Here is a 24,387-nt window from a genome sequence, read left to right as displayed (position 1 = left end):
TTTAAAATGAACACAAAACGCCCCTAACAAGTGTCCCTGTAGAAAACATTTTAAGCTTTTTTTTGTAATGTTGCTGTGAACTGTTCATTCCAGAAGTTACTCAATCACATAAATCTTCTCTGATTTTTGTGTTGTTTATCTTTGTCCTCAGAGCAGAGATAAACTCTCTCCAAGCTCAACTGTTTCTCAATCGCTGCTGGGAAATGATAACAATGTTAATGTGGGTATAAGTTCATATGTGTGTGCAGAAACCCTCGGTCAGGTAAGGCGGAGGTGCAGGGGAGGGTGGACGGAGGATAAAAGGCGGGTGACAGCCTTCATTCACTGCAGATCAGTCAGGAGGATGAGTAGGACGATGTGGTGGCTGGTGGCCTCTGTGGCCTCGACCCTCCTCACTTGCCTGGCTAATGGAGCTCCATTGTAAGTAGACCTGCTTCCCTTCACCCGCTGGCTGGAATTCATTCCCCCAAAAAAGCGCTAAAATAAGCAGTTTGTTTGTTTTTCATATTTCTGATATTTACAGTATTATTGAATTCTAACGGGAGAGAGAACGTTATCTGCATTTAAATTCAATTTAAAAAGTGTTTATACAAATATATTTCAGACTCGTGTCTCACTTAATGAGAAGCTACGGTCCAGTTTGTCCTTTGTGTCACAAGGTCATGTAAACTCTCAAATGAGGCCAGTCAGCTGACCCTGAATGTGGTTCAGAGTTGGCACAACAGTCTCTTCTGCCAGACAGAGCCAGAGTCTGTAGCCATGAATGTTTGTCCAGTGCTGCATCTTCATCTAAGTAATCAATAGGTTACTCATTGGGGGTGAAGTCACTGCAGTCGGGAGCCTCTTGGTGATTTTGGTGAATTTGAACTTTTACTCACAGCATTTGAGACAGAGGTTTTGGGATCAAGATAAATGTGAGGTTAGAAGATAAAAAAATATTCCTGTTACTGTTAGAAAAATTAATACCCGACTCAAAAACAGGACATTTAATGTTTGCAAACAGGAGACAGAGTTGACACACATACAAGTCATGCGCCAAGCCTGCTCGACGGTCTTCTTTTCCAGCCACCACATACATACTGGGATAAGGTATGATAAACAGGAAGGTTTTGCGCACGCACAATGATCTCATACAACGACCGTCATGTTCTTAATACATGTAATCCTTATGAGACACTGAGTGGCCTTCTGGACAGATGATTTCATATCCTGAGCAGTCATCTTCACTCCGCTGACATGTCATACAGCCAACTTATTGTACAAGTTGATATTATTGCAGTTTTTTACAGTTACACAAAACAATGTTTATTTATTTTAGCAAAAATCCTAAATCTCACAAAGATTCCTGCAATGAGGCTTTTCACAAGTCAGGGGTCGAACACGAGAAAGGTTGGGAACGACTCCTCTGACAGATCCACTCTCGCAATGTTTGGACAAATAGGCAAACCTGTAATTGTGTTTAAATGGTGACAACAATCCATCATTATCTCCACCTGACGTAAGCCTGTGGGACATCATGTGTTCTGTCTCGTGTGCATGTGAGATTCTACCAGTTTGTGCGTCCAGCAAATCTCACACACACTGGACCCATCAGCCTAATAAGGGTTGTGCTCATTTATAAATGTAAGTACAGCCATTTCTTTATCTAGTCCTCAATGGGAACATCTTCCATACCACACGTTAGATGTTACGATCCCATAAAGTCAGGATCTATACATGACTGAATAAGTCCCCTTCTGCTCTTATCTTTGACCCCATCGTGATTCTCAGGGAGCCTAGAAGGACCGTTCAGTGAGACTTTGTTTTGGAGGGAAGGGGAGACGCAACAGGCAGAGATCTGCACTTTACTGTGTGTGTGACCACAGAGTGTTATTGTCACTCTCTCTTCCTCTCACCGCTGCAGGAAGGTGATGTCAGCCCCCAACTTGTTGCGTGTAGGTACAGCAGAACAAATCTTTGTGGAGTGTCAAGACTGCACTGGAGGAGACATCGACGTCATCATCAGCGTGTGGAGCCATCCAACCAAAGACGAAGAGCTGGCTAACACAGCTGTGACACTTAATGCTGGTAATCATTTCCAGCAGCTTGGACGAATAACGGTAATTTGAATATTCTGAGACGGTCACTGTGTTGGCAACATTTTCGTAGCCACAAATGTTTGATAAAGAAATCCAGAAGCGATCATGATTTAGACCCTCTCACCCTGCTTCTGATGCACTATTGGTGTCTCTTTATACTGATTTCAGATCCCTGCTAGATACTTCAGTAGGGAGGCCAGCACGAAGCACTATGTGTACCTAAAAGCTGAGTTTCCTGACCGAGTGCTGGAGAAAGTGGTCATGCTGTCCTTCCAGTCCGGGTACATCTTCATACAGACTGATAAGACCCTCTACACCCCAAAAGACAAAAGTGAGTTTTAATCTACATCAATGCTACAACACACCGACTGGTGAGAATGTCTTTGATTGCATTTATTTCAATATGAATGATTTTACCTTAAATTAGGTTCAAATCAGTTACATGACCCTAAATAGAAAGAGGCTCTGTGTCAGTTTATTACAGGATGTTTGCTGTGACGCCTCGTATGGAGCCAGTGGAGACAGATGCTCAAAACCAACCTGAAGTTTCTATTTCCATCGAAATTGTGGTATTTCTGATTTATCAACGAGCACATAATTAAATGTGACATCATAGAGTCACTGCGACTGGCAGTACAAAACAATGCATGTCTCCCTCTAGTGGGGAATCGACATCTTTCACTTATCAGTCAAATAGCTGAAAAAAGTGTCAATATCATTCAGTCTATGGACAACATAGACGTTGACATAGATAAGGGGTTTTAGAGATGAGACTTACAAAAACTATGGAATGTTTTTATTAACTGAATTTGTAACCTAATGTCTGCTGATGATTTTTGAAAATGTTTAGACCCCTGAAAACATCGTTCTACCACTTGATCCAGTCGTTTTAAAATCCGGAATCCACTCTGGAGATTACCAACTTCCTGAAATTGCTAGGTTAGTGCTTTATCTTATTTAAATTACATTTTCCACATTTCATTCTTTCACATCGTATTGTTTAGTGATGTATTTACACTTCAGGTACACGTTAGTAGCACTATATTTTTGCTTTTTGATGGATGGTTAATTGAATACTACTGATGAACAACATCAGTGGCGATTTAATTTTGAATTTGCAAAACATATCTTTTACAATTCAAAATAATATATGTTAATGGATGGACATACAATTAATGTTTATAAACTTAAATACAAGGTGTGTTACGCCCTTGTAAATGGAGAGAAATAATCACAGGAATGATTTTATGGTATTTCCTCTGTAAATGTATTTACTAGAAGAATATGCCGGCGAAGACCAAAGCAATCGATCTTAGTGTAGCTGATCACTAACTCTCAGCATTTCAACCTGAACGGACACTCTTTATCATGTATGGTCAATGCTTTATCATTTGATAACAGATCATCATTTGAACTTGTCACAGGTGCCCACCCTTTCCATGCACGGCAAAACCTCCTGTGCAATAAGCTAATTTCTTTTGTGTGTGTGTGTGTGTGTGTCCATAGTTCTGGACTATGGAAGGTGGTGACAAGGTTCCACAGCAACCCACAGCTGAGCTATTCTGCAGAGTTTGAGGTCAAAGAATACGGTGTGTCCTTCATTACCTGCACTTCTATTTTAGACCGACATAAACCTGCCACATTAACACATTTTCTGACGCACAAAAAAATGTTTTCCATTTTGCAGTGCTGCCCAGCTTTGAGGTTAAACTGAAACCTACGAGTTCCTTCTTCTACGTAGACAGTGGAGAGTTCACCGTCAACATCGAGGCTAAGTATGTGAAGGTTATTTGTTTTCGTGGTGGAGAAACCAGGTTTGATTGGTAAATGAATTGCAGAAGGAAGTAGAGGTTGTTTTCAGCTTTTGGTTTAGTCTGATTTATGTTGGTCTGTTAGTGTTTTCTGTGTTGCGTCATTGTGGGCCTTAACACGTGCCTGTCTTGTGGCTTTAGGTATCTGTTTGATGAATGGGTGGATGGGACCGCCTTCGTGGTATTTGGGGTCATTCAAGAGGATCAAAAGCAAAGCTTCCCGAGTTCTCTTCAGAGAGTGCCGGTGAGCCCCTTCTAACACTTTGCTGTATTTACGTTATGTTTTACAAGACTACAATTTTCTGTTATTACTACGTCTGCAGTGATTTCAGCTGAGTTGCTACAATTCTATGAATGTACATTATTTATTTAGGATATTTCATAACTAAACCATGCTGCTCACTGGCTGTACTACTATACTGAAGATGCATCTCTAAATGGTGTCACATTAGATCACGAAAGGTCATGGAGAGGTCACACTGAAGAGAGAGCATATCACAAACACTTTCCCAGAGATCCTTGACCTGGTGGGGACATCCATGTTTGTGGCCGTCAGTGTGCTGACAGAAAGCGGTAAGAAAGACTCTGTGTTTGTTCCCTACCACATTACAGTACATGTAATTTAACAGATGCTTTTATCCAAAGTGACTTACAATAAGTGCATTTCAACCATAAGAATTCAGACATAAAATAACCAGAAAGTGAAATTTCATCAAATAAGCCGATCTACAACTTGCTCTAGATAAAAGCCATTACAAGTACAATTTAAGTGCTATAATTTGTCTTTTAGTCGAGGTAGAATCTGAAGAGGTGTGTCTAGTTTGCAGAGGATGATGTGAAGGTTCTCTGCGGCCCTGGTGTCTTCAGAGAGCTCGTTCCACCATTTAGGAGCAGGACAGCAAAGAGTTGTGATCTAGTCGAGAGTTTTGCTCTCAGTGAGGGAAGGACAAGCAGTTTGGCAGATGCAGAGCGGAGTGTGCAGGTTGGGGTGTAGACTGGACTTGATCCATTCACAGCATGGTACGTGAGCGCCAATGTTTTGAACTGGATGCGGGCAGCCACTGGTAACCAGTGGAGGAGCGGAGTAGTGTGGGAGAAAGTGGAGTGGTGTGATCAGTGTTTGATCAAAGGAACTTCCAGCAAACTTCCACCATTATACAACAATAACGAAGGGAGAACAGAAAGTAAACACTGTTCACACTGCAGTCAAAACAGCCCGGATAGCTACATTCATGCCACTGGGCACTGTAGTGTATTTATTATTGCCTGGAAACAAACGTAGACCCACGTAGACTGTTATTTGATTTGCCCTCCTTTATGTTTTTCATCATAAAAGGGCTCTGGCACGCGCACACACACCTACATGCGCATAAACGCACCATTCTCCCATACACTGACCATATGTTTGTTGGTTTGTAGTTCAATAATTTGTCGTTCCCTTGTTGTTATGCCTATGTATCGTTCGTTAAAATCAAATCAACACATCGGTTAACGAAGATTAAAATAAAATGATCTTGTAATCAGTTTTTGTGTAAATGTGTTTGTGTTTCTGTATCAAGGTGGTGAAATGGTGGAGGCAGAGTTGAGAAGCATCCAGATTGTCCAATCACCTTACACCATTCTCTTCAAGAAAACTCCCAAATATTTCAAACCTGGAATGTCCTTTGATGTTATGGTGAAGTACTTATTTACATTTACATGGTTGACCGCATATGTGTGGATTATGACTTGGCACCTCCAGGCACCTTACAAAAAATGGAAGGGAGCGATTTATTAGAAGAAAGAAGAAGTCGTGTTTCATCTTCCTTTAATGAAGGAATTGAGCAAATTATGGATTAAACTGAGTTTAAGAAGAAGTATGAACATCCTTTTTTAAAATTAGATATTAAATTAATTATTTAAGTTGTGGATAGAAAGACAATTGAAAATAAGTCTTTACTTACTAAGTTTACTTTTTCCTACAGTTTTTAAGACGTATGCATTTATTCATAATGAAATACGTTCAGTTATTTTAATAGTTATTTTTCTTTTATTATTTGTTACATGTTTGGAATTCATCTATCTCATCAAATGCCTATGTTCGATTCAAAAAACATTAGGAATCAGGAAACATTTATTGCCAAAATATGTCAAACAAACAAGGAATTTGTCTTGGCGGTTGGTGCGTGACAGTAGACTGTGTAACAATAGACACCAAGACAGCAGTGAACAAGTAATAGAATAAAATCCAATGCTAATGCAATGGGTTAGTAGAATAAGGCTATGGGTTAGTATAAAACAAGAGAATGAAGTTAAAGTTAAATATTTAAAATATTAAACATAAAGTGCACTATTGAACGAGTGACGACAAAGTCACGAGTGACAAATTACAGTTAAATTGACATGTGCAGTATGAAGGGGAGTGGCCAGTGGAATGTCATAATCAGTCAGTGGGGGACCGGGCTCTGTTGATGAGCCCGACTGCCGACGGGACGAAACTGTTCATGTGGTGGGAGGTCTTAGTCCTGATGGACTGCAGCCTCCTGCCAGATGGAAGTGGCACAAACAGCTTTTGTCCAGGGTGAGAGGGCTCGGCCACAATCTTTTTAGCTCGCTTCAGAGACCTGGAAGCGAACAAGTCCTGCAGGGACGGCAGATTGCAGCCGATCACCCTCTCTGCAAAGCGGATGACACGCTGCAGCCTGCCCTTGTCCTTGGCTGTGGCTGCAGCGTACCAGACGGTGATGGAGGAGCAGAGGATGGACTCGATGATGGCCGTGTAGAAGTGGACCATCATCGTCTTTGGCAGGTTGAATTTCTTCAGCGGCCTCAGGAAGAACAACCTCTGCTGAGCCTTCTTGGTGATGGAGCTGATGTTCAGCTCCCACTTGAGGTCCTGGGTGATGATGGAGCCCAGGAAACTGAAGGAATCCACAATAGTGACGGGGGAGGTGGGGCTCTGTTCCTCCGGAAATCCACAACCGGAATCTCCACTGTCTTTGAGCTGAGCTTTGAGCTGGCTGCACCACAACACCAGATGGTCAGACTCCCACCTGTAGGCAGACTCATCCCCACCAGAGATTAGTCCAATGAGGGTGGTGTTATCCACAAACTTCAGGAGCTTGACGGACTGGTGTACAGGGAGAAAATGCTGATGGTGCTGATGGTCTGAGAGGCTGAGACATGTTTCCCCAGCTTCACATGCTGCTTCCTGTCAGACAGGATGTCTGTGATCCACTTGCAGGTGGAGAGTTTGTCCTGCAGCAGAGACGGGATGATGGTGTTGAAGGCAGAGCTGAAGTCCATAAACAGGATCCTGGCGTAGGTTCCTGGGGAGTCCAGATGCTGGAGGATGTAGTGGAGGACCATGTTGACAGCATCGTCCACAGACATTACATTACATTATAGGTCATTTAGCTGACTCTTTTAGCCAGCGACTTACATTACATTTTTAACCCATGGCTTTTTTGCCCAGGGAGCAATTAGAGGTTAGGTGTCTTGCTCAGGGACACCTTCGACATGGAACCTGGGGCAGTCAGTACTCGAACCACCAACCTTGTGCTTCCCAGCACACCCTCTCTACCCCCTGCGCCACGACGACCTGTTGGCTCTGTAGGGGGTCCAGGAGGGGGTCGGTGAGGGACTTCAGGTGGGACAGGACTAGCCGTTCAAAAGACTTCATGACTACAGAGGTCAGGGCGACGTGCCTGTAGTCATTGAGTCCTGTGATCCTGGGCTTCTTGGGAACAGGGATCATGGTGGAGGCCTTGAAGCAGGCTGGTACGTGGCATATCTCCAGGGAGGTGTTGAAGATGTCAGTGAACACCGGAGACAGCTGGTCAGCACAATGCTTCAGGGTGTGAGGGGAAACGGAGTCCGGGTCGGCTGCCTTACGGGGATTTTGTCTTCTAAAGAGCCGATTAACGTCTCTCTCCAGAATAGAGAGGGTCGTTGCTGGTGGGGGAGGGGAAGGTGATAATGATGAAGAGGCGTGAGCACCTGATGGGCTGGGGGAGGGAGGGAAAGGGGACTGCGGCAGGTTGGTGGAGCTGTGGGGGATGGGAACAGGACATTGTCTTTCAAATCTGCAGTAGAACTCATTGAGCTCGTCTGCCAGGCGGAGGTCATTCATGGAGTGGGGGGTTTTTGGCTTGTAGTTGGTGAGGTGTTTGAGGCCTCTCCAAACCGAAGCAGAGTCACTTGCTGAGAACTGTTGTTGGAGTTTCTCAGAGTACAATCGTTTAGCGTCTCTCACCGCCTTGCTAAACTTGTATTTTGCCTCTGTGTACAAGTCTTTGTCCCCGCTCCTAAATGCCTGATCCTTCTGCAGGCGTAGTGTTCTGAGTTCCGCTGTGAACCAGGGTTTGTCGTTGTTGTAACTCACCCTGGTGCATGATGGTACACAGCTGTCCTCACAGAAGCCGATGTAGGAAGTTAGACCACATTACAAAAACTGGTATAAAGGCACTCTGAGAAAACACTGACGGCACTATATTGTAAATGTGCAAATGCTCTCCTCTAACTATTTTTGATTAGTTCAATGTATTGTCATGGAGCTTCATTATAATGTTAAGACAGATTTTGATAAACTTAAAAACCCTTACTCTATCAACCTATTGGGTCAGCATAAAGTAGGCCCGGATACTTATAACAAAAAAATGGTGTAAACCCCTTAATCTAAACCATAAAATCATCTGTTTAAAAATACTGTAAGTCCATTTCTGATTGTTCAGGTTGAAGTTGAGAATCCTGACGGCAGTCCGGCAAAAAACGTGAAAGTGGTTGTGGAACCAGGTGCAAAGGAGGGCTTCACCGGGGACAATGGCCTGGCAAAGCTTACCGTTGATACAAAGGCAGGGACCCCAAACCTGCAAATCACCGTAAGTCCCTAAAATCTCTGAACCATTTTGAACGTCTGCTTTCATTAGCAAACATATTTTAACTTCTCTTGAAGAGGTGAAATCCAGCAGAGCAGCTGGCTGTTATTGTTCATCTGTTCATGCATTTAAAAAATTCATCTAGTCAGTGTAATGTCTGTTTGTTATTCTATATAGCAGCTATGATAAGTTGACGTAGGATTCTCTTCAATTATTCTTTATTCAACTGTGTGTGTGTGTGTGTGTGTGTGTGTGTGTGTGTGTGTGTGTGTGTGTGTGTGTGTGTGTGTGTGTGTGTGTGTGTGTGTGTGTGTGTGTGTGTGTGTGTGTCTTTAATTGCAGGCAAAGACCAGTGATACTGCTATTAGGCCTGACAGACAAGCATCAGCCTCCATGGAGGCTCTCGCATATACAACAAACAGCAAAAGCTATATCCACATAAGTGAGGGACATTCTGAAATGACACTAGATGCTAGATCAAAATGGAGATAGCAGTGAAGGAATGCATTGATTAATATACTTTATCTTTTGGGGGGGTTATCACATGTTACATTTGCAGGTGTTGATGCCGGTGAGCCAATGTTAAGAGATAACATGAGAATCAGCCTCTTTGTCAAACGTCAGGAAACACACGACACTGACATCACAATCCTGGTGAGAAATGTTTTCCACCTGTGCACATATATTCCTCTTTTGGTTGACTTACATGTCTAAAATGTACACGCAACATATATTCATGTCTGATGATTCACGATGTTCAAATCTGCCTCCATAGATCTTAAGCAGAGGTCAGCTGGTGAGCTTTCGTCGTCACAAGATAGAAGGTCAATTCCTTGTTTCCCTGATGGTTTCTATCACCAAAGAAATGCTCCCGTCGTTCCGCATCGTAGCCTACTACCATACAAACGCCAATGAAGTGGTGTCAGACTCTGTTTGGGTGGATGTTAAGGACTCCTGCATGGGCTCGGTGAGACATGCACCACTGATGGAGGAGAAGTGGTCAAACAAAAAAACACACAACCTGATGAAGTGATTTTTATTATATGTATGAAACTTATTTAAAAAAAAAGAACTGCATGTCTCATTCATTGACCTCCCCTAAACATTCAGCTGAAGCTTGAACCAACAACACCCCGACCATCCTATGAGCCCCGCAGGATGTTTGTCCTGAAGGTCACAGGAGATCCAGAAGCCAAAGTTGGACTGGTGGCGGTCGACAGAGGCGTCTACGTCCTCAACAACAAGCACCGTCTCACCCAGAAAAAGGCAAATTCTTTCTCTGAAAGCTATGTATAAAAGAAGACTACAGAATACACGTCATGTTTGTTAGCTTCAAATAAAATCCAGTGTGAATATCAAGTCCCCTGCGGTAAAATACGTTACACAAGTTCATATGAAATCTGTCATTTGAGTTTATGGGTTTGTATATATAACTTGCACACTGTAACCCTATGCATGTGTGCGTGTGTGTGAACCACCTCCAACCTGCTCAGGTGTGGGACATTGTAGAGAAGTACGACACAGGCTGCACACCAGGTGGAGGAAAGGACGGTATGGGTGTGTTTTACGATGCTGGGCTGATGTTTGAGTCCAGCGCGGCGTCTGGGACTCCCTACAGACAAGGTGACAATACTTTACTCTCCCCTTCCCCGATCATGAGCCTCTTTAGGTTTCAGTATCGTATCAATAAAATCGCTCTGATGAGGAGAAGTGGCTACATAGACCTTTATTCATCACCATAAGTTTACTTTTCCTGAGGAGTAAGCATCCAGCAGACGTAGAGGAACAAATCACTCTTTGCTGTCTAGTTATTCAATTCTTCAGAGCTGCAGGTGACAAACTCTTTGAGGCGTTTCCATTTAAACTATCAGGACTGCCACATTGGCTGATCATGGTTCCTCACTTTTGTTGGGGATTTTGGGAAACTTGTCTTCAGCATTTCATCATCATTAAAAGCATTTAAACAATGACATTTTCTCACAGCCAGACCCCGTCCACACTTCAGACCATAATAATGACCCCACTCTGATTTAAAGAGTTTTTAAAAATCTGTCTTTGTCTCCAGATTTGAAATGTCCGACCCCCAGCAGGAGGAAACGAGCCACTACTATCGCGGAGGTCACAACCAGCTTACGTAAGAACCAGAGCTCTAAACCACCCAATAAACGCATCATCAGTCACTTAGTTCCCCAAATGTTTGACCCCATGCTATGTATTAGATAGAAATGGTAGTTTTTATATATCTATTTCTAATTGGTCTTTCCAGCTCACAATTCTTCTCGGTGGTGATGTCTTCTTACATCCGTCTCTCGTCCACAACCCTCTTTGTTCCCAGTGAGTCAATATAAAAACAACCAGCTGCAGCGTACCTGTTGTTTGGATGGCATGAAGGAAACCCTTCTCAGCTACACGTGTGAGAGGCGCAGCGAGTACATCAATGATGGAGAAGCTTGTGTCACAGCGTTCCTGCGCTGCTGCAAGGAGATGGAAACCCAGCGAGCTGAGAGGAAGGAGGATAGCCTGCTACTGGCTCGCAGTAAGACGGGGACATGGGAGGCTGTTGAGCTCTGGGGTTACTATCCGTGGTCATACGGAGTGAAAATAGTGACATTTTTAATGACACTTCAGGTGAGGAGAATGACAACAGTTACATGGACAGCAACTACATTGTTTCTCGCAGCAAGTTCCCTGAAAGTTGGCTGTGGTTAGACATCGACCTGCCTGCTTGTCCTGATCAAACACCTAATTGGTGAGTTAACTTTAATATGCACACAGACAAAATACTGAATTTCACACTGACAGCACATGATTTAAAACTACCCTTTACAAAGTGTTGACTCCCTTATTGTTTTTTCTTCAGTGAGACCACATCAGTCACAAAAAACGTTGCTTTGCAAGACTCAATCACAACCTGGGAGTTGACTGGCATTAGTCTGTCAAAAACTCACGGTATGGATTCAGTGACTGGAATCTGTAAATCTATCCCATCTATCTCTCTCTGCCCGTTTTTCACATTCACGTTTTTGGTGCTTTTATTCCTCACATATTAAAGGAATCTGTATTGGCGATCCGTTGGCGGTAATTGTTCGGAAAGAATTCTTCATTGATCTGAGGCTGCCGTACTCTGCTGTCACTGGAGAGCAGCTGGAAGTCAAGGCAATCCTCCACAACTACAGCCCCGATATCATCACCGTAAGTCTGTGTTCCTCTGCTCTGGTGTTTCATGCCGAGCTGTGAGGATTTCACATACTTGAACCCAAAAGCACAACTCTGAAACAGAAATGCACGTGAAGTTCTCTACTAGTTTCAGGCAGGACAAAACCGGGAGGTCAGTCCAACAGGCAAACATGTCCGAAAAGGGGGGCACACAGAGATCCTAGGTCGATTTGACACGCAAACAGGGTCGGAACAGGTAGCGTGGGAACGATAACAGGATATGCTGGAGAGCTTAACAATGACAATCCAGCAGAGGACAAGCGTAAGTGAGAAGTGAGGGACTAATAAGAAGATGGGCTGCAGGTGAGAAGGGCATGAGGACCAGGTGAAGGGAAAGAGATGATCTGCTGTGGATGACAGAATGAGGGATGACAGGAGAGTTCATTAAACAAGCAGGCAGGATGAAAACTAACAAAGCGGAGAATTCGTGACAAGAGCCAATGAGATTATTTAAGCAATTTCAGTGCAAAGACAACAATGCAAATATGACTGACATACAACAAGGTGGGTGACTAAAATGAATCGGATCCCTGTTATTTGCTCGTTGGGGATCTCATCTTTGATCAACTACAGACACTTGAGACTTTATTCTCTTCGTCCTGTTTTCCAGGTGCGTGTGGATCTGATTGAGGCGGCGCATCTGTGCAGCGCAGCTTCTAAGCGTGGAAAGTATCGTCAGGAGGTCAAAATAGGGCCACAAACTACACGCTCTGTGCCGTTTGTTGTTATTCCTATGAAAGAAGGAGAACACCGCATGGAGGTCAAAGCAGCTGTGAAAGATTCGTCGCTGCATGATGGAATCTGGAAGAATTTGCGGGTGGTGGTAAGAGAGAGAGAGAGACTAACTGTGTTAAATCAGCATAGACAAACATCATCATCATCATTAGGAGCTTAATCTTAAATCATATGTGTACTATATCAGCCTTTTCAAAATTAAGACTTACACAACTAAGCAAGATGTACTTTGTTACTCATCAGCCGACCACTTAAACAGGTGTTGTTGTAATTGTAATGAGTTGTAATGATTGTTCTTGCGGTGGTTTTTCCAGCCTCGAGGTGAACTGGTTACATCTCCTCAAAGTGTAACTCTTGACCCCTCTAAAAATGGAATTGGTGAGTTAACCAATAGGATTCTCTTCAATTATTCTTTATTCAACTGTGTGTGTGTGTGTGTGTGTGTGTGTGTGTGTGTGTGTGTGTGTGTGTGTGTGTGTGTGTGTGTGTGTGTGTGTACCTATATTACATCGTAGTTTGGTATTACAATGTTTTTATCACTTGGCCACTGTTGATCCCTTCAGCTGGTAAACAAGAAGAAACTCTCAACAGTAGAATTCCTGAGGCAGATTTGATTCCGGGCACACCGACTATCACACAGGTCTCTGTGACAGGTGAGATGTGATCCTATATTTGGGCACGCCATGTGACATAGTGTCTGTAAAATAGTGTTGTAAATTGGCATCATTCCTATTGAGAAATGACCACCTCACTGCTTGTGGGGAACCGTTGCATGTTTCTTTAGATGTTTCTGCATGTTGATTTCTAACATTTACATATTTTTGTTCTGTGTGTGAATAAAGGGAGAGAACAAGTTTCTACAATGGTGGAGAGCGCCGTTGGCGGGTCCTCTATGGATAGTCTGATCCGACAACCCTCAGGCTGTGGAGAGCAGAACATGATCTCAATGACCCTACCTGTCATTGCAACAACGTATTTGGACAGAACCAACCAGTGGGAAACTGTGGGCTTTGACAAACGTAACAAAGCTCTCGAACACATCAAGACCGGTAGGTATTGCCACGGATACTGTGAATCTTGTTAATGGGATTTAATACATAGACTATATAAAATTAACTATAAACAAAAACCTATGCCAGCCATTCATTTAAAAAGAGCACTTGTATCAGGAGGAAAAGATAACTGGGCTCCAGACCGGTAGGTATTGCCACGGATACTGTGAATCTTGTTGATGGGATTTAAGGTTCCTGACATTGCAGACTACGACCTCACAGACCAAAGAAGATGGTCTGAAAACTAATACATAGACTATATAAAATTAACTATAAACAAAAACATATGCCAGCCGATTCATTTAAAAGACTGACTTGTATCAGGAGGAAAAGCTAACAGAGCTCCACTAACTGGTTGTATGTTCTTGTCTGTGTTCAGGCTACCAGAACGAGCTAAAATACCTTAAAGGTGATGGGTCTTTTGCTGTGTTCCCCTCTGAAAAAATAAGTAGCACCTGGTGAGGCTTTCAAATATCCAGTTACTCATTGAAATGTTTCCACACCCTCCTTTAAACTAAATTCTGACTATTTGAAGTTGGTGTATTGCATATGTAAACAAAGGAAACTAAGCGTCTCCTCTCTTCTCTCAGGCTGACAGCCTACGTTGCCAAGGTGTTTTCCATGGCCTACAGTCTGGTGTCTGTGCGAAAGAATCACATCTGTGACGCTATAAAGTATCTGATTCTCAATACGCAGCAACCTGATGGCGTGTTTGTAGAAAAAGGGCGTGTGATCCACGGAGAGATGATTGTATGTGAACGGATTTCTTAACACAGATAACTAAATAATAAGATGGAAACCATTCCATTGGCCAAAACCTTATATAAATCAACACGTTTGTGTCTACATGTGTAGGGGGATGTTCGCGGCATGGATTCAGATGCCTCCATGACGGCCTTCTGCCTCATTGCCATGCAGGAATCCCGCGCGCTATGTGATGACACTGTTAATGTGAGTAACTGAACAGGAGGTTTTATATTTTGCTTTTCATTTCTTTCTGATTCTACAGTAGTAATTATAGTGTTGGACACGGCCTAGGGGTTGTTTTGTTAATAGCTAGTGTGAAATTAAATCATTGACATCAATAGTATTGATGGCCACTGTTGTTAGTATGCAGACTATTTTTTTCTTGCATAGAATATTTTAACTGAGATAAAGATATTACAGAATATGTCAAAGCTACAGTAGCTAAATGTCACCACACACATCGTTCTACTTCAGCTTGATGCTGCCTCCTACTGCTCCATAAAACACAACTACATTTAGTTTATAATCACACCACAAAACAAAAGGAGCAAAGCAAACTCAGTTTCGTTGTGTATTTATTCTGTAACGTTACTGACTTAGAAAGTGACATTTCAGGTCTATAACTTGCCTGCCTGAGCTCACTTTGATCCGATTATGTTCATAAATATGAAGTATAAACTATATATAAAACCGTCACAGCGTTAAAGTGTTAAAGTTAAGTTAATGTGCCTTTTTACTATTACGAGCTGCCGTTAACGGCGCAGCGGCTCCCGGTAACGTGAGCTGCTCTTTGTGTATTTGTTAAAAATGTGTGTTTGTACATTGATGTTCATAAGAAGCAGTACGTGGACCCGGGGGGAGGGGTTCAGGTGAGATGATGTTATTATATTAACATTTATATCGGTAGATATTCGACTGAATCCTATACCGCTCTTCCGCGCTGTGTGATCACCTGACTTTGCATGCTGGGATATGATGGGCCGCAAAGGATAGGTCAGATGTGTCCTTCAAATTGTTCAGAGGAGCCGACGGAATGAGACAGCTGACTTGCAGCGGAAATGACGTATGCGGTCGACGAATGCGTCCTTAAGGATGCGGCCTACCGACTTTAAGACACAGCTACAAAGATTCATTCAGGCATGAGGAGGAGGAGGAGGAGGAGGTGGTGTGTGTGTGTGTGTGTGTGTGTGTGTGTGTGTGTGAGGAGAGAGCTGCGGAAGGGAGCTAGCAAGCTAAGCTACCAACCACATGGCAGGCCACGTGTGGCCACGAGCTGGCCTGTATGGTCCTCGCCTAGGAAGAGCATAAACCTCTGTCCGTAGGTAACTATATGTGTGGAGGAACAGGTGTATTGGGTTAGTAAATCAAAAGCAAAACAGAACACTGCGGAACAGTAAGGCACGATAGTGGTTAACTTTATCAGCCAATCACGTAGTTCATAAACCTACACAATCTCTTGTTAAACAAAATAGTAGACAACAAAACATATGCTAATCTTCTGCCCAGACATTACTGTGCATTAATAGGATTTGCTGGGTTTCCTCAAGTCTTGCCTCAACGCCACTCGGTCCTTTCTTGCAGGGATCGTCAGGACTGTTGGGCCTTTGTGGGCGCAATAGCTGTTAATGCTCTTGTAACACGCAAGTGGTATCCAAGGGGGTTGAAGAACTTTTCCTTCTTGGTGAGCTGATCGGGCCGGAAGTGAGGACTGGGGGAGCCGCGCTGCATTGGCGATGCCTAACCGCTGACCGCCTTAATCCATTATCCTATCATCAACAGCAGTCAATTCGGATCTCCTCAAATCAATCGGCAAGAGACAGTTTGGGAAGGAGATTCATGAGATGCTGTCTTTAACCTTGTGTTGTATAGGGCTCCTAACTGGTCCCTTTTAGTTTAGATCTCAAGGGGGCACAACCACCAGACTGAAGGATTTGGAAAAATATTTTTATTATAATTATTTTCATTAAAAAAAGGGAGCATTGACTTCTGGGCAGGAGGCGTTATTGGTTTGGCCCGTACCTGCTCACATACATGACCATGACGGTAGCAAGGCTACTATAACCACCCCAACAACACAGTACCCCAAAGTGCACAACACGTCAGTTCTATAGCACCTTAAATGCACAGTAAATCATAGTACAATATTCAGCCTAACAATTCTATGGATACAGAATAACTAATAAATGGCACGCCAGTTCATGGCACGATAAATAACATAGCTATTGCCCAACCCCATCGATGGTACAGCAATTCATGAAAAGTAAATATTATGTAAGTACATAGCGTACATGCACAGCAAACAGTTCCACGTCCTGACAAGAGGCATGCAATTAGAGAAGGGACCGCCCCATCGCGTGTCCCCCTACAGGTCAATGTCACCGGTAAAAAGAAGGACAAAAATCGGTCGGCGTCTCACAATTACAGTCCCGCAATCAGTCCCATCCTTTCGGATCACAGCTGTCCAACTCTGGGTCAATCATCTCCAGGCCTTTTACATTTGCCCATTCCGCACCTGCCAATTACATTTACAATGGTTACCACACCCCGTATGTGACACTTGGAAAGGGATTTGAAGACGCTCTGTTGTCTTATCCTATCCTGAAGTCCAAGATTGCGCCGACGATGGCTGCCACGGTGCTTCGTTGCGCTTCGTTTTTGTCGTTTCCTATTGTGATTCCTGGAGCTCTTTCAGCAGATTGGTGTGTATATATATATATATATATATATATATATATATACCAGACTCCGCTCCAGCGGATGGCCTTCCAGCTGCTCAGAGCGGACTGCGACACGAAGCTCTCCAGCAAAACGAAGGGTGGAGGAATCTGCTTCTTCTTCAACACCAGCTGGTGCAACGACGTAACAGTGATCCTACAACACTGTTCTCCTCAACTGTAAACCCTTTTACTCCCGCTGTGAGTTCGCTTCATTCATCCTGGTCGGTGTTTACATGCCGCCGGCGGGCAACATGCACGAGGTCACTGACCAGATACGGCGAGTGGAGCGGACCAACCCGGACTCCTTAGTTATTGTCCTCTTGGACTAACAAAAGGTAATCTCACCCATGAACTTCCTTTGTACAAACAGTTTATTAAAAGCCCCACCAGAGAGAAGAACACGCTGGTTACCTGTTACACGACAGTAAGCAGGGTTTATCACGCCGTCCCTCGTGCTGCGCTGGGACACTCTGACCACGTCATGGTCCACTTGATTCCTGCATACAGGCAAAAACTAAAACTCTGCAAACCTGTGGTGAGGGAATTCAAGAAGTGGACCAGTGAGGTGTTGGAGCTGTCCGACAGGAAGCAGCACGTGAGTCTGGGGAAACTTGTCTCAGCCTTCCGGACCATCAGCACCGGTTCCCCCCCAAGGCTCTTTGCCCTTTGTTCTTCTCCCTGTACACCAACTGCTGCACCTCCAGCCACCAGTCCCTCAAGCTCCTGAGGTTTGCGTATGGCACCACCCTCATTGGACTGATCTCTGGTGGGGACGAGTCCGTCTACAGGTGGGAGTCTGACCATCTGGTGTCGTGGTGCAGCCAGAACAACCTGGAGTTTAACGCCCTAAAGACAGTGGAGATGGTTGTGGATTTCAGGAAGAACAGAGTCCCACCCTCCCCCATCATCCTGGGCGACTTTGGATTCCTTCCGTTTCCTGGGCTCCGGCAGAGGTTGTTCTTCCTGAGGCAGCTGAAGAAAATCAACCTGCCAAAAGACGATGATGGTCCACTTCTACACAGCCATCAAGTCCATCCTCTGCTCCTCTATCACCGTCTGGTACGCTGCAGCCACAGCCAAGGACAAGGGCAGGCTGGAGTGTGTCATCCGCTCTGCAGAGAGGGTGATCAGCTGCAATCTGCCGTCTCTCCAGAACTTGTTCCCTTCTAGGACCTCGAAGCAAGCTAAAAAGATCGTAGCCGACCCCTTTCACCCCCGAAAAAAACGGTTTGTGCCCCTTTCATCTGGCAGGAGGCTGCAGTCCATCAGGACCATGACTTCCCACCACATGAACAGTTTCTTCCTGTCGGCAGAGCCCGGTCCTCCACAGACTGACTCTGACATCCCACCGGTCACTTTCTTTCACACTGCGCACGTCGCTTTCTGTTGGCTGGTGCACTTTATTCTTTATTTTTAAATCAACCCATAGCCATACCATTGTCGTAGTGTCTGCTGTTATGCACCAACCGCCAAGTCAAATTCCTTGTAGGTCTGACATATTTTGGCGAGCAGCTGCGATGCATTCAAAAGTCAGCCTTGGTTTTATGCTATGGTGGGAGCCCAACACTAGTGATGAATAAAACAACTCATTTGGATGGGAAAGTAAGTAATTTATTGTAAAGTTCTGCCTCTCTAATTCTCTCCTACAGAGTTTACCAAGCAAAATGCTGTTTACAATAGCCACTGGCATATTAGGAAAACTGTAATTCTGTACTAGCTAAGCTTCAATAGTTCTGTGAGTTGGTTCAAGAGGGCATTGTGTTGCATTATAGTGATAGTTTGTACATTATGAAAACATTATTTAAAAAATCCTGTATGAACACTGCTTCAACAAACTAGAGTCCTAGTTACAAATGATAAACTGATTGCAGTTGCTCTTCAAGGGGAGGGGTTTATTGAAAAGTCACTTGAGATAAACTGATTCATTCAAACCATGTGACGTGTTAAAAATGTCTGACTTTTGTAGGGCAGTAGGATAGCTAATATGAAGCACGAGAGGGTGAAAGTTGGGACAGTTTGGTCATGGATAATGTCCCAGGATCAAATGTTTCCACATTCCTGAATAGAGTTGAATATCTGAAATGACTGCTGATCCGACTGTTCTCGCCTCATTCTTCTTTCTCCTTCCTTTTTATTCGTCCAGAGTCTACCAGGCAGTATAGACAATGCTGTTACCTACCTGGAAAGGCGTCTGCCCAACCTCGTCAACCCATATGCTGTTGCCATGACGTCATATGCTCTGGCAAATGAAGGCAAACTGAACCATCAGATCCTCTACAAGTTTGCATCCCCAGGTACCGTCACACAGCATTTGGGTTCACCATTTTTGGTCACACACATTTGGCATTGTATTGTTTAGATATAATACATCTGCTAATAGTTTATATGTTATATGATGGCATGAGTTCTTTTGAGCTTGAGCAACACTGGTGTATGTTGGGCAAAATTGGTAGTTAACTTTTGCTCAGTTCAAAAATATCAACGATACGTTTTCAGTGATTTCGTAAACAGTGACTTATCTAGGTTGTCCAACAGATGTTGCGTTATTCTAAGCTACATATTATAACGCTGAGTGCATTTTTTTGTTGCAATGTATATGAGAAATTCATTTTTTAATAAGCTTGTCTAGAAAGATGAAAATAATTATTTTGAAACTATTGTATCTAAGAATTTTTTGATTTTTAAGATTTTTTATTTCTATAACGTCTATAAAATATAAGACGAGGGATTGGGGAATGAGTGAACTGAGCTTGTTACAGGTCCATTACTGTAATAAAAAGCTGTTTGTATGCATCTTCCTCAGAGCGAAACCACTGGCAAACCTCTGGTGGAGGTGTTCACACTCTGGAGGCCACAGCTTATGCTCTGCTTGCTCTGGTCAAAACCGAGGTGAGCGTGTCCCACAAAACATACAACTCAGTCATCATCCATGTTGCCTCACTGAACGGGTGGAGGGGTTGGAAACAAAAGTCAATAAAATGTGTGTCTCGGTTATGCCAATGCTTTGAAATGTTGGTTTGAAGATTACAACTGAAGCAGAATCCGGGAGTGCTATTTTATATCTATATGCAACCACCGGCCACAGGAAAATTTAATTTATTTTCCTTCTGTTAATGAAGAAATTTGAAGATGCCAAACCTGTTGTGAGATGGTTCAACGAGCAGCAGAGACATGGCGGAGGCTATGGATCAACTCAGGTATCAATGACCTCTCTGCATCTTGATTCCTCCATCCTTTGTTAACTTTATACTTGTTTTTTTCTTAGTCTTGTTTTCTCACTCCTTTTCTCTCTAGGCGACCATAATGGTGTACCAGGCAATAGCAGAGTACTGGGCCGGCGCTAAAGAACCAGCGTACAATCTGAATGTGGACATTCTGTTTGAGGGTAGGACAAATGCCGACAAGTACAACTTCAACAGGGAAAACCACTACGCCACCAGAACATCTAAAGTGAGAAGACACTCATCCAAACTTTTCTGTGGCTCATCATATTGCCACTCCTGTTGTTACTTGTAGGTTTGTTCTGCTGACCTGTTTGTGTGTGTATTTAAATTCCTACAGTCCGTTAGCATAAACCAGGATGTTACAGTGACTGCCACCGGTTCAGGAGAAGCAACAATGAGGGTAAACACAATATATTTTAAGATTATGACTTTTATCAGCTGTTCATTGTTCTTGTCCTATCTGAATCTCGGAGACCAAACACATTTTCCACTTTGTGTGGACTTCATTTTTACGATGTACTTTCATTGATGTGACAGATGGTGTCGCTGTATTACACTCGGCCTAAAGAAAAGGAGAGCGACTGTGAGAGGTTTGACTTGTCCGTGCAGCTCCTCCCAGGTAATGAGGTGCACTCCCTCTCTTACTGTTCATTTGCTTGTTGTCCTTTTATCAGTTGAGAAACAAGTTAACAAATTACTTTTGCTCCTGCAGAAAAAATGGATGTGGACCCAAAGGTTTACAAGCTGAAAATAGAGGTTTTGTGAGTACGATAAAGACGTCATACCGACCAGTGTCACAGTAACATGTCTGTATATACAGAGCATTTTCCAACCTAATTAACATCATCCTTTCTCTCATGTTGTTCATGCCGCTGTTCTTTGGGTAGGTATAAGGACACCGAGCGTGATGCAACCATGTCAATCTTGGATATTGGCTTGCTAACCGGCTTCACTGCTGACATAAATGACTTGAACCGAGTAAGATATGACCGATACATGTAAACCCAGTGCAGCTGTGTTTAGGATAAAGTTTAAGCCTTCTGAGTGCGTGTGTGTGCGTGTGTGTGTGTGTGTGTGTGTGTGTGTAGCTGTCCAAAGGACCTGCTCGCACCATTGCAAACTATGAGATGAACACAGTTCTGTCAGATAGAGGCTCACTCATCATCTACTTGAACAAGGTAAGACATCCCGGTTTCCTGCCAATATGTCTGTCCCTGCCTTGTTCTTTGTGTCTTTATCTCATCTCACTTTTGTCCAAAGGTTTCTCACACGCTGCCTGAGGAGATCACTTTTAGGGTCCATCAGACGATGAAAGCAGCTGCCCTTCAACCAGCTGCTGTGTCTGTTTACGATTACTATGACGGTAACAAATAATGTTATGTACTTTACTGCCAATGAATGCCAGAGACAACACTGTGGATAAGCGGTCAATATTAGATTCATTAAGTCTTTATTACAAATGTTCTGATTTACTGCAACAATCACAAACTCCCTTTGCAAATATCTTTCTTCTCCATTGCAGAAAAACGTTGTGTGAAATTCTACCATCCAGAAAGGGAAGCTGGCATGTTAACACGGCTCTGTAAAAAGGACCAAGATGAGTGCACATGTGCTGAAGGTACAGGATGAGTCCTCTTTTAGTCTTGGACACACACACACACACACACACAGCGTGTTGCATGTCCTTTTCGTCCACTGCAGCATTTTCGTTTTTTATTGACTAAAACTACAAAATGTATTATAATAAATAAGCCTTTGCAGTGAAAGACTAAGACTGACACCTTTCACGTGTAATCAGGCGAAAATGTATTTTACCATCTGTTCTGTTCTGCCTGATCCCATGTGAATAAGACTAAATATGAAATAGCTTTTAAAATGAATTCAACTAAGTAAGTAAGTCACCAGATTGTAATGACTAGAACTTTTTATCAGAGGCAACACGCCCTCCAGGATTCTAGGATCAGAGCAGCAGTCTCACTAAAGAAGTACTATTGTCCTTTAGGTAGAGTTTCACTCGTCAACTCTTACACACACACACACACGTGATTATGTCACTGGGTCACCGGTTGTGTTCTCACTTGGTGCATTGTGTATTTCCAGAGAATTGCAGTATGCAGAAGAAGGACCAAGTCAGCAATGATCAGCGCACAGAAAAGATATGTGAGACTGAAGTGAACAACAAAATAGATTTTGGTAAGTGAGCTTGACTGCATTAATATGCACTTGTGTACAAATAAATGTATGTTGTTGTAATAAAATATAGCAAGTACAAACATGTCTGCTAACAGTCTGCAACTGCTCTGTCCTAAGCGTACAAAGTGAAAGTGGAACTGTCTGAAGAAGATCCGTCCATTGATGTGAACACTGTGCGAGTTCTGAAAACCATCAAAGAAGGTGAGTAATTATCATTTTACGACAGTTGCCTTTTGTCAGAGTTGGAGGAGAAAACTAGTTTTACTCACGTTTTTGTAGCAGCCAGTGCAATTAGCTTGTATTAATAGATAACAAGCGGACACTCATTACTGGTTTGTCCTTGACAATAAATGTTTCTTTGTAGTCTAGTTGCATCTACCTGTGAGGTAAAAACATGACTCTTAGTTTCAGGTGATTATTCTTTGAAGAAAATTTTAGTAATTAAGAAAAGTCATTTTATTTTTTATTGTTAGATAGTATTGTTAAATAATTAGAAGTGCCAGTAGGTGGATTTTCTTACCTTTGAACAGAGCCAGGCTGACTTATTCTAGTGTGTATGTTATATAATTAGCGTATCACAACTACCTTAAGTATGATTCAACTGTTGCATTAGTAATATGTGAGAATAAATCGCTAATTTGTTGAACTGAACCTTTAACTATCCATTTAATTCTTACCTTTTCTATCTCATGTCTCAATTACAGGAAGCAAGGACGTGGGTCCTGTGAATAAACTGCGCACATTCATCAGTCTTCCGCATTGCAGGGAGTCGTTGGATTTGAGATTAGGCAAAACTTACCTTATCATGGGCTCATCCCAAGATATTACCGCAGATGAAAATGACCAATCGTAAGCTTCTTCTTAATAGGAATGAGTGTGGTGTGTGTGTGTATTTAACTGTTTTATGCGGTTTATTACTAAATGAAGTTAGTCTTTCTTTTTTTATGTTTTTGTGTCTATTGGCAAAGTAAATTAACATAAAGGAGGGAGGAGGCTATTTCATATGTTTGTGTATGACAGATAACTGTTGAACCAATGCATTTTTTTGCCTTTTTGTTTCCTCAGGTTTCAGTATTTTCTTGGAGGGAGAACCTGGATTGAGTATTGGCCCACAGACGCAGAGTGTCAAAAGGATGAATACAGACCTACCTGTACGGGCATTGAAAATATGGTCGACCAGTACGAAACGTTTGGGTGTCAGCAGTAGTGAAACTAAACAAAATAATGTTTTTCAAATAATTTGTATTGGGATTTTACTCTTTTATGTAAATCTTTCCAGATTATGAGATCTATTAGGGCCAACTATGCACTGTATTAATCAAAATCAAATGGACTCAATAATTTTTACTGTTTTCTTCACAGAATAAAGTAATGGTTACTTACTGTAATATTGTTTGTCGTTCTAAACAATGATGTCAACAAAAATTATTCGGCTGTTCAAATTCCCAAGAAGGAAAATGTTCCTTTAATCCAGGAGTGCCCAATAGATCGGCAAAAGGCAGTGCCAATCCATCGCCGAACATCGGTCACGGCACGCATGCGCAAAGTATTTTAAGTGTACAAATTTGGTACTTTCTCCAAATTTGAACTGCAATAAAACCACATTTCTAAATAGACCAATGCATATGTGTTAAGGACCTCTCTGACTTCAAGGATGCTGAATATGAAGTACTCATTCCTCAATATTTTAACTGTTTTAAAAATACTTTCCCCAATAATTCCAGACATAGAAGTACATATATGTGTAAAAGACTTTTT

General features: G+C 42.8%; 1 protein-coding gene across 1 annotated transcript; it reads left to right on the top strand.

The window, feature by feature from the left end:
* The first annotated feature begins 261 nt into the window (after window positions 1–261).
* Window positions 262–24,017, top strand: LOC120824684 (complement C3). Its single transcript, XM_078080427.1, has 43 exons — window positions 262–420; window positions 1,904–2,099; window positions 2,247–2,409; window positions 2,553–2,647; window positions 2,929–3,017; window positions 3,585–3,667; window positions 3,766–3,853; window positions 4,031–4,133; window positions 4,342–4,462; window positions 5,449–5,564; window positions 8,602–8,748; window positions 9,088–9,187; window positions 9,305–9,399; window positions 9,521–9,712; window positions 9,856–10,011; window positions 10,239–10,368; window positions 10,811–10,879; window positions 11,081–11,281; window positions 11,374–11,494; window positions 11,606–11,694; window positions 11,798–11,937; window positions 12,572–12,784; window positions 13,011–13,074; window positions 13,260–13,349; window positions 13,539–13,745; window positions 14,128–14,206; window positions 14,339–14,498; window positions 14,604–14,699; window positions 19,356–19,506; window positions 20,016–20,101; window positions 20,332–20,409; window positions 20,507–20,662; window positions 20,774–20,836; window positions 20,974–21,055; window positions 21,149–21,197; window positions 21,324–21,414; window positions 21,525–21,614; window positions 21,697–21,799; window positions 21,959–22,054; window positions 22,537–22,629; window positions 22,747–22,830; window positions 23,334–23,478; window positions 23,695–24,017. Exons 1-43 carry the CDS (start codon window positions 344–346, stop codon window positions 23,834–23,836), a joined length of 4,989 nt encoding a protein of 1,662 aa, XP_077936553.1. The 5' UTR covers window positions 262–343; the 3' UTR covers window positions 23,837–24,017.
* The last annotated feature ends 370 nt before the right edge of the window (window positions 24,018–24,387 follow it).

The sequence above is a fragment of the Gasterosteus aculeatus genome, chromosome 9 (genome assembly GCF_964276395.1).
Source record: "Gasterosteus aculeatus chromosome 9, fGasAcu3.hap1.1, whole genome shotgun sequence".
In the NCBI taxonomy this organism is placed as follows: Eukaryota; Metazoa; Chordata; class Actinopteri; order Perciformes; family Gasterosteidae; genus Gasterosteus; species Gasterosteus aculeatus.
Note: the sequence above shows the minus strand (reverse complement) of the source record. Positions and strands in the feature narration are given on the sequence as shown.

Excerpts from the sequence above, each read along its gene's own strand:
- LOC120824684 (XM_078080427.1), top strand. The coding sequence starts at position 344 with ATGAGTAGGACGATGTGGTGGCTGGTGGCCTCTGTGGCCTCGACCCTC. Across the intron at positions 20,410-20,506 it reads GAGGCTATGGATCAACTCAG|GCGACCATAATGGTGTACCA; the intron begins GTATCAATGACC and ends TTTTCTCTCTAG. Across the intron at positions 21,056-21,148 it reads GTCCGTGCAGCTCCTCCCAG|AAAAAATGGATGTGGACCCA; the intron begins GTAATGAGGTGC and ends TTGCTCCTGCAG.